The sequence below is a fragment of the Bombus bifarius genome, unplaced genomic scaffold, assembly GCF_011952205.1.
Source record: "Bombus bifarius isolate JDL3187 unplaced genomic scaffold, Bbif_JDL3187 scf7180000007977, whole genome shotgun sequence".
NCBI classification, from domain to species: Eukaryota; Metazoa; Arthropoda; class Insecta; order Hymenoptera; family Apidae; genus Bombus; species Bombus bifarius.
In genome coordinates this window covers 5,611,297-5,623,966 of record NW_022884362.1, presented here as the reverse complement: position 1 = coordinate 5,623,966, position 12,670 = coordinate 5,611,297, and the positions used below count along the sequence as shown (strand labels likewise).

General features: G+C 41.9%; 1 protein-coding gene across 7 annotated transcripts in view; it reads left to right on the top strand.

The window, feature by feature from the left end:
* LOC117204263 (glutamate receptor ionotropic, kainate 2) overlaps positions 1–11,959 on the top strand; it is a 115,245-nt gene extending 103,286 nt beyond the window's left edge. For 6 of the 7 annotated variants that reach the window (XM_033441508.1, XM_033441506.1, XM_033441505.1 and 3 more), the window contains 7 exons: positions 5,137–5,394; positions 7,398–7,595; positions 8,144–8,369; positions 8,440–8,604; positions 9,034–9,134; positions 9,865–10,155; positions 10,353–11,959. In XM_033441508.1, coding sequence (XP_033297399.1) covers positions 5,137–5,394; positions 7,398–7,595; positions 8,144–8,369; positions 8,440–8,604; positions 9,034–9,134; positions 9,865–10,155; positions 10,353–10,445 — 1,332 coding nt within the window. In that variant the 3' untranslated portion in view covers positions 10,446–11,959. Of the gene's footprint in view, positions 1–5,136; positions 5,395–7,397; positions 7,596–8,143; positions 8,370–8,439; positions 8,605–9,033; positions 9,135–9,428; positions 9,497–9,864; positions 10,156–10,352 lie in introns of those variants that run through there. The other variant, XM_033441507.1, reaches the window with a different exon arrangement.
* The last annotated feature ends 711 nt before the right edge of the window (positions 11,960–12,670 follow it).

Below are 12,670 nucleotides of genomic sequence, written 5' to 3'. Positions count from 1 at the left end.
ATAGAGTGTTTGATCGTACAGATTCTTCCATTCGTTGCCCAGCGCCATCCCCACTAGCGTACGTTCGTTAGATGTACCGCGGCGGCTGGCGCGTGCATGCTCTTCTGAGAACTCGGCGGAAGAAACGTAAGGATATGGATGGAACATTGGGCACGTCGGTGTAGCGCCTTGACAGCGTAGCGCTTTGTATCGAGAAGCTGCTAGAAGGTTCCGTGGCATGTGACGTTACACAGACATCTACTCAGGTCACACTCATTACAGAGAGTGGGGGTTCAAAATCTTTACAAGCGCCACAGGTCACTAAGGCAGTTAGTCTGTGAATAACTAGCCAACTGTCTACATTCCAGAACGCACATTTATAACTCTCGAAATAATTGTTTAATAAATATCACATTATATTATTTCAACATAAACATTGTGTCTTCCACAGAATATTAATCCTAATTCCAAGATTAAATTCTAACAGTTTTATATTAGTTTATTGAATTACGCGCGAACATAATAATAGAAATAGAACGAAATGGATCATACCTAATTTGTGGCGGCACTCAACAGCAAATACGACCGGACGACGGCAGCGCAGTGGTTAGCGCCTTAGGTTACGACGTTCGGGACCCGGGTTCAAATCCCGGTGCCCGTAGTCCGATTTTTCTTCCACGACATCTAAATGAGAAGAAAAAGCAGCAGTTAACCCCTCAGAGATATCTACACCCAGCATCATCAGCTCTATTACCGACTACTATCGCACCTCAAATTGGTGTGACCTCGACGTGATCTGCAGCGAAAAAGGTGTTGTGTTACTGTGAGAGCACTACCGAGACTTCGATCATCGCGAATCTAAGACTGTGTACAATCTGGACCTATCGCTACGACGAACATGGAAAACGGCCCTTCCATCTTCGGCAAACCTCGACGCCTCACCTTTGACAGACGCAAGCAGCTGACAGGATACGAGACAATGATCGAGCCAGGAGTGATGAAGCCAACGAAAAGTCCATGGACATCATCTCTGCACGTCATACTAAAGACGAACGGAGGCCTACGACCGTACGCTATAAACGCCCACCCACACCGCACGATGATTGAAACTCAGCACACTCATCTGGACCCTCAGTTGGGGTTCACTTGGTCACTTAACGCTTTGAAAGGGGCGAGCCATGTTTCATTCGTTTCAACGTTTTGAACTGGTGGATCAATTACCGTCGTTATTCGGGCAGTACGCTGGTGATCATCTCCAAATTCCTCTGCTATAAGGTCCCGCTGACCGCATTAACTTTTCCAGGTTAGTGTCGTCGACTGCGGCAAGGACGCGCCTGATGCGGGTAGAGTAGTCGGTTCCTCCACAGCGTGAGGATGAAATCATCGGGCGTGGAGGGGCTAACGAGTTTTCTAAGGTGCTGATAAAATTGAGACAGCTTCCTGTCGCCCATCTTTTCGCTTTCCACCATCTTCTTTACCCGAGCACTGTCTGTATCGGTTAATACGCGAATGAGCTCACATTTCAGTTTCTCGTATCGCCCCGTGGCTGAGGAATTCGTCATTATGTCTACGATGTTCTGTAGGTGGCGACTGTCAAGATATTTGACAAGAGTCTCACGAACTCTATTTTGTCGTTCGTGATCTCCGCTGCCTCGAATTGCCTCTCCAATAGGGCGAACCATGCCGTGGTGTTCGTGGACTGCAGTGGAGGCGTGCTGACCATCTGACTGGCTGAACTTCCTTGGTTATTATTTTCCATTTCACAAACATACTTAGAATCGCGGTGATTGAAATCTCAATGGCACTATCACGGCCACCTCTTTCGCTGTAAATCACGTCGGGATCACCGATTTGAGGTGCGATAGCACTATCACCATAACTACTATCGCATCTCAAATTCGATAAAATAATATAAAACAGAAATTGTTGTTCACCTATTATCACCTTATGAAACGAAAGAAACTTTTCGGACAACCTAATACTTAAGATTTAACACTATTTACTAACTAGTAGCAACGGAAGATCATGCACAAGAAATCTAGTATTTGTTTTTAATATTACTTGCGCTTAATACTTACAGCCATTTGCTTATTATTATGCATACGACCGACTTCTTCGATCGTGCACATTTTTATCGCGCAATCACTGAAAACGATTCTATCGAGAATTTTCTCATTGAACGGAAGGAAACAACGGAACGATCCACGGGTCTCGTTTAAAACTTTTAAACGTCGATCCATTCGTTTCTTTTCAATTGAGGGACAAAGAGAAGAAGGGGTTTGGGAATCTTCGCAATATCGGGATGTAATCAGCGTAGAACGAAGGAAGCTTCTCTAATTAGTGTAATGCGACCGCTTAATTGCAATCAGCGTCGCCGGCGTGCCCAGTCGAGGTGTCCTTTAATTATTCGATATCGTAATTGATCGTCTACGGTCCGCGATTCCGGCGTCAAAGCGCTTACCACGATACTGCAATCTGTTGTTGCCGCAGACGCGCGTTGCACAATTCCTTGCGGTCTATTCCCAAACCGTTTAACGAAGAAAAGAAGGTAGGACATCGTGGTCCAGCGGAACCTTTATCGATTCGACGTTCGCGCCATTAACTTAATAATATTTTATTGCTACGTGACGATGCAAGAGTTTTTTAACTTTCGTTGAAACTTTAATGCCAATCTTCCTACACCTTCTTCTTAATCCTCGGATAAATTCTTTATAACTATATTTAGTATTTTCTACGATATATTTCTACGATGACTACATTTGGCTACATTTAAAAATCATAAATCGAACAGATAATGCCGCGTGTCTAGAAATCACGATAATCCAATCAGTCATCTACGATCTATTTCCAAAACTATGTCCTGTTTCTGAATTTCTGCCAAACATAACGAGTCCGACAAACACAGTTGCGAGCATAAATGTACGAGACCTCGTAAATCCCACTTGGTACACGGAAAAAATCGCGTAATAGTAAAATTTCACCATGCGTTACAGCCTCGCGAATTAGACAGACCGATACTGTACCATTGTACTAGAAAAACGTGGAAAATACGAATTCAGTTTGTTACGACCGTTCGCGGAGAGACGCGGTCGCGAGGAAAACGCGTCAGCGAGAGGCGTAAATTCTCGCTACGATTCGGTGAATCGACGCCGCGAAGTAGTCGTTCCCCTGTTTCGGTTAAGATAACAGAGGTGGTTGAATGAATATGACACAGTAGAGTAAGTTATATTTCACCGTTTATTCCACAACTTATAACGAGGATAGTTACACTGGTGCGTATGTACGAGATGAGTGAGTGACTGATCTGCGGGTGTGTATACCCGCTCGAAGGATGTTGACCGTTCGAAGGATGTAAAATCAGTACCGTCTTGGGAGACGATGATGTGTCGGAGGAAAGCTAAGGATGGGTGTGTCTAGCGCACAGGACCATCGGATTTGTTGGTGTCTATGTTATTTAGGAAAGTGAGGGAATAGGCTTCGTTTCTAATTGGTTAAACGAAGGGTCTTAACCGCCCTCGAGAGAAAGTGGTTAGTGGTAGGACAGTTGCAGCGTACGTGCGAAAAACCAACTTTCCTTAGTTAAGCCGTGGTAGACAATAGTCTTTGGAAATTCTTCCGAACCAGATGTTTGTTTTGTTTGAAGGACCTTTCCTAGGAAATCTATGGGATTTATGGAAGGTACTTGAAACTGTGGAGGATACGCTGCCAGTATCCGAAGACATCTGGTTGCCACATTGCCCGCGGTGTGTGGCCTCGGCCGGGTAGCGTGTTACGCGACGTAACAAGTTAATTGTCGTCTAAGCATTTCGTCCAAGTCGAAACTTCCCTCTGTACTTTGAACGTTCAAGCCTTAGGTAAAACAAGACACAATTTTTTGTATCGCTCGTCAAAGGAAAGGAATGGAAGTGTAAAAAGTGAATGGAAAGGAAAGAGTTCATGTGGAAAGCAATAGAAACTCGAGTTAACTGAAACAATTCATCAATGAAAAGAAAGCACCGAACATAAAGCAAACGAGATGAACGAAGACTAAGGAGAGTAGATTATTCTCCGAGACGACGATCTTCCCTGCTTTGCCATTCTACTGGATCGAAGAAAGAATACAAGCCAGTCTGTGGAACGCTCGTTACAGCTCTTACAGTTTCGTAAGCGGAATTAACCGATTTAAAATCGAACAGTTGTCGAAGGATCGAACAAAGTGTCTCCTTCAATAGTTCGTAGAAAATCGAAAGAAGAACCGGTGGAACGTGCAAGATACGAGATGGAAAGACTCGAAGCGGATAGAAATTGCGATTTCGATGCTTAAACTATGATTATAAAATTGTTCCTGATGCAAATTTAAATTCGAAACTTCGATCAAACTGAAATCTTCCTTACTTTTACGTGGTTTTAATTAAAAATCGTTTCTGTTAAATTTACACTGAACCTCGACATTCAAAGAACCATAATAAAATTCTAGAATGCTAAAACCCTGTTTCGTGACATTCGGCCGTACTTTTTCATCGCTCTTTGTAGAATAGTAGCTGGTAAACTGCTCGAGATTAAACGCGAAGCGACAAACATACCGCGCTCTTCAATTTCGACCTGGCAAACGGTACACGTTTACACATTCGGTCGATAATGAACTCGCCAGTTAGGCAGAATTTACAGCGACGTTATGAGCTAGGCCTGCCGGCTAGCAATTGAAATGAAAATCGATATGCATGCACTTTCACGTTTAATAACAATGTGATATAGTTCCTTGGTAATCTGTACGGTTAATCGATAATATCTTCGTTATCATCTAGCGAAGATCTCGAAGAGATACTATCAATTGAAAATTATGATACAATGTAATGGACTTTGAATCTGGAAGATAAGTTACTGCTGAGCATATTATGACTAAATTGCGGATGTTTATACATTTATGATAAGTATGAAACAAATGAAAATATATAAAGACGAGCAGAAATATAAAAATATGTAGCGCGTCAAGATGCATGCACAGAGCTTTCAAGATTTTTCAGATGTTGCAAGATTTTGTAATAAATAAAGAAGAATAGGAATAAATCAAAAGATAATTCCAGTTCTGTAAAATATTCGTGCTCGAGGGTACAGTAGATTTTTGATTCGATTCGATTGATAATCCGATTCGAAACGATAGATGAAGTTCGTTTACAGGTACCGACCAGTCATCCAGCTCGACTATTCTCCTTTATGAACCCGCTGGCTATTCAAATCTGGCTGTATGTGCTGGCTGCGTACGTCCTTGTCTCGGTGATGATGTTCGTGGTTGCTAGGATCAGCCCGTACGAGTGGAACAACCCTCATCCCTGTCATACAGAGTCGGAACTTGTCGAGAACCAATTCTCGCTGGCCAATAGTTTTTGGTTCACCATTGGCACTCTGATGCAGCAGGGTAGCGATCTGAACCCTAAGGTATGTCACTGTAATTTTCGTGCAAAATTAACACACTGTTCGATACGATTTTAGAAGATCGTTGTTCGGCTTATTTTCATTTTTATATCTACGTCTCGCGTCTGTATGTTTCTTCGTTTAATGATAATTTTTCAATTCTTTCAAGTTTCGTCAAGAAGGCACAATTCACTATTTGAGGCCAATTTTACCGGAAATATTAGGTTGTCCTAAAAGCTTCTTTAGTTTTATAAAAAAAGTAATAGATGTATAACATTTTTTATGTTTTATTGAATTATGTATGACTCAATTTGTAGTAACAGAACAAAAGTAGTAATAGAACAAATATAAAACAAAAAATGTTGTGCATCTAATATTTCCTTATAAGAGACTTTTGGGATGACCTAATAAATACATTCGTCGTTTGATTAATTGATTAAACGTAATGTTGAACACGATGCAATCGTACGAGTCATACGAATAATATTCATTTGATTCATGCAACAAAACTTTTTGAAAAATACATTACGATACATTTATTTATTTCGATAAACGTAATACGATATGTCCATTCCTTGAAAACAACACGCAAATATGCCTACATACGTAGACATGTATATGGAGGGTGAGATTCTACCGTGAACAGTTTCAACAATTTTATTTCAAAGGTATTGACAACCGTAATTACCAAATTTACAGTGCAAATAACTCAATTTAAATTAAACAGATTATTAAGCTCTTCTCTGGCTATATATTTGCGCCAGCTCTTTCAAATGCCCATGCATATTAATAGAGTGGAAAAACATTGACGAATAGCCGCAAGGGGAAACCGGACGGATCGATCGACGAGAATATCATCGAATCGACGATCTGTTTTATGTTATTTTGCGAAAACCTGTTCGTACGAAAAAAACCACTCGCAAATATCGAGTCGATGGCCAGAAAACATAATATGCGACATATCTGATGCGTTCCGTTGTCTTTGTCGCGCTATTCCAATCGATGGGCCGTGATGGTCGGGCGAAATAAAACTTTGTCCCAGGCTCCGTAATTACCATTTCAAAAATGACGCTGTTAACATACGAATTTTGTTGTAATATTATCATCCTGTAACAACAGCGTTGACAATAATTTTTCTATTCTTAATCTGGTGGATATCGAATAGTGAAGAATAGACAAGAAAATGTATCATTTTCAATAGTTTCGTCGTAACGTTTAAAACGGAATTTTAAACGATATTACAAACTTTTCGTTACAATACGTTTCGTTTTACAAAGTTCTTGTTAAACCTTAAGGCGATAAAGCAACATTTTTACGCGAATTAACGCGTTTCTTTTATAACTATCCTAAAAACCTAGATTCACATGGACGTTCGTACTGCGAGTGATTAAGATTACGCTGAAATGACACAACTTTATTTCAAATAAAGATTAACGTGGCAGACTCACGTAAGAGGAAATACTCAAACCTCTTATCGCGCTTTGTCAACTTTATATCGCGAGCGAATATTCTACAGAAATTTCCTTTTCCTTCTACGATGCTGACCAAAAAGGGAAAATACATCTAAAACCTGGAATTCCAGAACGATCTTCGAGCTGTCCGCCGGAGAGGAAGCTCGAAGGAGTCTCATTGCGTTGTTCGGTTAGCCGTGACGTGGAACGATGGCGATCGGCCCGTTTCATTAAGCGGAGTGAATTAACCGGGCTTCGAGCCTTCGCTTAGAGACTTAGAGAAGCGAAATTGCGCCACAGAGATAATAGAATCTCAGCGGTGGAACCACGATGACTCTAGTTTATCGATGAAGGTTGCTTTGCTCGAATATCCACGCGGCGCGGTGGCGTAAAATTTTTATCACGCCACTATGCGCGACTTTACTTTGCCTTTTCATAAAACTTAAAGCCCTGGAATACTTGGCGATATTCTGTGTTTTTACTACTTTCAACGCGAAACGGTATAAACTTAACTAAACCGGTGTAAAAGCCGTCTGATAGCTTCTTGAAGATATTGCAGTTGATAAATTTGATCAGGCAACGAGCACGCGGATCGTGGGTGGCATATGGTGGTTCTTCACGCTGATCATCATATCGTCGTATACTGCCAACCTGGCGGCGTTCCTTACGGTCGAGAGGATGATCACTCCCATTGAAAATGCGGAGGATCTCGCTGGTCAGACGGACATCGCTTATGGTACCTTGGATAGCGGAAGTACCATGACTTTCTTCAGGGTAATCATCTTTATCGTTCGTCCTTAATTAGAAGCAGCGGAACAGTCGATATTAGCAATTTAATATTGCTGTCAACCAATATTGGAATAGCAGTCAAGGAGATGAGATTACATAAAAAGAAATATTCCAAGGAGAATTGAGATTAAAAAATGTTATTGGTTTCGAGATAAAAAGGAGATGCGCCCACGAAGATGACAATTGCTAGAAATAATCTTTTAGTTAGAGATCAGTCTCGTTCGGGTTAATTGAATACTTTGCAGCGATAAGAGGACAGCTCCAGTATTTCAACTGTATTTATCGGAAAAGAGAGAAAGATACAGGTTCCATATGCAAATGTGCGAAAATTGATTGCTACGAGTATTAGTAGACTATGAACTTATAGTACGTATGAAAGAAATAATTCAATTTCGATTAATTTTCAGTTACTTTTTGTTACTTTATTCAAATTACTTGAAAGTGGAGCGCCTCCTTATCGCAGCAATCTCTCCAGTTATTTCCCATAATTATCTGCAATAGTACGAAGCGATAGTAATGCGAACGATCTAAAGGATTCGATGATCGAGACGTACAAGAAGATGTGGCGGTTCATGGAGAACAAGAAACCATCCGTGTTCGTGCCCACTTACGAAGAAGGGATCCAGAGGGTTCTTCAAGGCGATTACGCTTTCTTAATGGAGTCGACCATGTTGGATTACATCGTGCAAAGGGACTGCAATCTCACCCAAATTGGCGGACTTCTGGATAGCAAAGGATACGGCATCGCTACGCCAATGGGTGAATTTTATCTTCTTCCATGTTTATAGAATAGATTGTCTATGATTGTAACGGTTCGTATTGTTTGTAGGCTCACCATGGCGAGATAAGATATCTCTGGCAATCCTCGAGCTTCAGGAAAAGGGAGAAATCCAAATGCTGTACGACAAATGGTGGAAGAGTCCCGGTGATACTTGTATGAGGACTGAGAAGGGCAAGGAGAGCAAGGCGAATTCCTTGGGAGTGGATAATATAGGTAATTTTTGAAAGAATTTCATTTACAATGGTCGTAAAAAGTATCGACGCGGCATTATTATAGCATCTATCAACGCATGATATTTTTGGCTCTGATTCATACGTTTTCAAAAATATCATGTACGATATGTGCATTATGAGCTTTGTTTCGGAATAATGTGTCAAACAGATCTGTAAACTTATTCAGTTTCCTTCCGAGACACTCTATATATTTTGGTAGCATTTGAACATTAATATTCGATAACACCGAATATCAATGTTCCTAACTCGTTATTCCTCTGTTTCGACTTGCTATCGCCGCCGCCTTCAGTCGAATCGCGTCGCACCTCTTGGGTTAGCGAACAATTCGAGGAAACAGCGTCCTGTAGGCGACCAGGACCGATGAATTTTTACATTTGCTGGAAGTTAAACTTCTTGTGCTGTCTTATAGGTGGAGTATTCGTTGTACTGCTGTGCGGCCTGGCGTTCGCCGTGTTGATCGCGATTTTCGAGTTCTGCTATAGTACCAGGAGAAACATGCCGGCGGAACGGGTGAGTATCTCTCTTCTACAACGAATATCAGAAACAAGAGGAAACGCATAAGGATATCGTGGACATTGATATTCCACGGGATATCGTTCTACGATCACAAATTAGATCAATTTTCTCCGCTCTGTCACGGATTGTATCAATAAAAAGACAATTCGTGGACAGATGGCGAGAAAACAGAGACTTTTTTCCAGGCGATGAACACGCGCGATGCATGAACTTTAGGATTGCATGAAATTTTCTGTCACTTTTGTTTTCCATTTTGTGTGGCCCACCGTGGATTTTTCCGCGAAGCAGCATGAACTCATCCTTCATTGAAGCATGCCGGCCGACTGCAAACGCACGAAGCTCAGTCCACGACCAAGGTCCGTTATTTTTGCATTTTTTCCAGTTGAAAACTTCGTTATCTCCGCTTAATTCGATTCCCCTTTTGACCGTTCTCTTTTTCAACGTCTGCTCGTAATTGCGCGCGCTGTTGGCAACATTTTTTGCTCGCCTTCCGTTCGATAGCCAGCGCAGTATCGAGGAACGAACCTGCTCGTTCGCTTAAATTACCGATTCGCTTTGATTACGTACGTTCGTCGTGTTTTTTCGTTTCCGCTTCTGTTACCCGTGTCGCGTATCAACGAGCAGAACTATCTGAATCGATCGTCGATCGATTTCACGAGGTGTTCCCTCAAAATCACTTTGACTTTATCGTCTTCTTCTCTGATTTGCTAAATTCGAAACGCAGAGAGCTCCGGTATCGACGCCGATCTGCACGGATTCTTTGCAAGGGATCTCGCAATCCGTGCAGCAACAGCAACAACAGCAGACGCAACAGCAGCAACAACAGCAGCCGCAACAGCAACCGAATCAGCATCAGGAATCCCTGTGCTCGGAAATGGCGCGGGAACTGTGTCGCGCGTTGCGCTGCCACGCGTCCTCGCGGCGGCGTCGCGCCTGCGAGAAATGCTCAACGCACGTGCTCGGCTATACACCGGACAACCCCACTGCCACCCCCTTGAATGGGATGAGATCGCAGGTTCGTTGCTTTTACAAAGACGACAAGTCATATATGAAAATACTCCGCGAAGGTTTAACGCCGATCGATACGCTAATTATTCTTCGAACGATCTCGTACAGTCTCGATCTTAAATCCGCATCACGATCTCTTCTAATTAGATAAAGAGATAAAGCAAAAGACACGATACTATATCGAACACAATTTTGCTGTTACAGAGAAGCAGCCTGGGTGTTCCCACAGTGGAACTGCCGCCACATGTCCACCTGCATCATCACGCACCACCGCCACACGACTATGACGGAACTTAAACTCACGAATCTTTTTACACCTTTTGCGGTCACTTCTTGGGGCCTAACGAACGAGAAGAACGTACTAACGGGGAAAAGAAGTGGTACGACTACGGACGAAAAAGCTTCGAAAAGAAAAGAGAGGGGACAAGATCGAGAAGACCGAGAAGAAAGTACAAAAACGCATCAAGTAGCACCGAACGGACAGATCGACCAGTTCGTTCCTTTCCTTTTTTCCTAGAGAACGAAGTAGAATACCGCCGCGAGTATCACATACGTCGAGAATCACCGAGAACCAACGTTGCACAATTTCTATGAAGAGCGTGTGTTCGTCGTCGAACACGAACGAGAGAGGAGAAAAAAAAAAGGCTCTTGTGTTCCCGCGAATCTCCCCTTCCTATTTTCACCAAGAACACGGTCTCGTTTCACTTTCTACCGTAGAGTCTACACCAAGAGACGATCGTTCGCGTACGTTGGCTAACGCGGAGCGCAGGGATCGATCGTGGAGGACTCGCACGACCCGTGGCGAAAATCCAACAAGACCTGCCATTTCTCAATTCTCGTCCCGCCACTATTTCATCCTCTCACTGTTTCTCACTTGCATCGCGTAGAAATATCATGGTATTTGTCATACGATCAACCAAAAACTCGAGGAATTTGCGTTTCGATGACCCACACGCAACATTTCCCTCGATTAATCGAACGGAGAAGGATATTTCAAATCTCGTAGCGATTTCTCTCGACGAAAAGAAATCGTGGCAATCTAATAAATCGAAAAATTAGTTGATATTATTAAAATTAATCACAAGATACATTGACAAGTGCTGTGTATCTCGAAATACGATCCTCGAGTATTATTTAGCACGACTAGATTTTGATCCATTTGGAGGAATCGTCGAGCCGAAGTACAAAGAAGATTGTCGAATTTTCTTTTTACTCTGCGCTAACGAAAAGGATCGAACAACCGATTTCAGTCTCGGAACATTTCCTGTACATTCCACGTCGCGTCAGGAGAACATTCGTGTTCGAAGAACGATCGAGCCCGAGATTAAACAGGAACGACACTTATCACGCGATTTTTCTTCCGTTTTCGGCAAGACGAGATGTCGTTGCGACTGACGCCAGGCTCGATTCGGCTCTTCCTGTAATACAACACGCGATCGATCGTAGAAATCGGAACGGCCAAGTAAGGCGGTGAAACTATCTGTCGATCAGGCCGTTCCTTTTTTACCCTTTTGCGTCCACGTAAACGAACTGCACCGTAAACGATTCTTGCATACGTAAACGACCACCGGAGGCACATTAACTCACATAACACACTCACGCAGATACAGATTCGTGTAACTACCGCGGCGGCACGCGCGAATGTAGACGATACAATTTGCAAGTATTTTAAAGTAAAACACAGAAGGCAAGCGACTAACTGTCTAGAGTTAAAGAAAAAAAAAACGAGTACAACCAAGTAGACGTTTGATGTCATTTCACGTGTGTATATGCAGACGGCGAATAAACGTAAGACATGATGATGGACAGGATGGATCGTTTTCTCGTTTACCTTCCCCTGATTTTCCTCAGATTCGTTTTGAGATTGACGCTCCTAGTCCAACTCCACTTTCTATTAACTTCTTAATTTCATTATATAAGCAGATAATTTTGAATGTTACAATTTTGGAAATAATATTCAATTCTCAATAAGTAAGGGACTCGTTTCTGCAGGTTCATTTATCATAGGAAAATAACGACAATTTCGAAAACAAATTTCGAGAACGGTGTTTGTAACGTTCTCGCTTCTTTCTTCTTTTTAATATGTGGAGTTGAACAGTTGTTGATTTCGTTTTGAAATCGATAAAAGTAATACAATGTAATATTGAAGTTGTATGGTTAGTATTAACGCTGATATATTACATCTACGTAAACACTACGTTGTACAGAACTATACAGGGTATTCCTGAAATCTTAGTAGAACCTGAAAGCAGACAATTTTCCATTTGAGGTAAAAGGTGATAAAAGTAAGTATTTCCTTCATATATCGCATTTCATATCCCTTATTTTATTTCTCAATTATTACTCTATATCTAATATAGACAAACAAAATGTTAACACCCGACATCCAATATTCCCTACCCATTACCATCTTCTTATATTCAGCATTCTCTATGCTGAATCTCACAGCCCGTTCTCCACATCCTAATTGAACAATTCGGTCCTTTGAAATTAGGACGACACAGAAAATGCCAATAAGATGT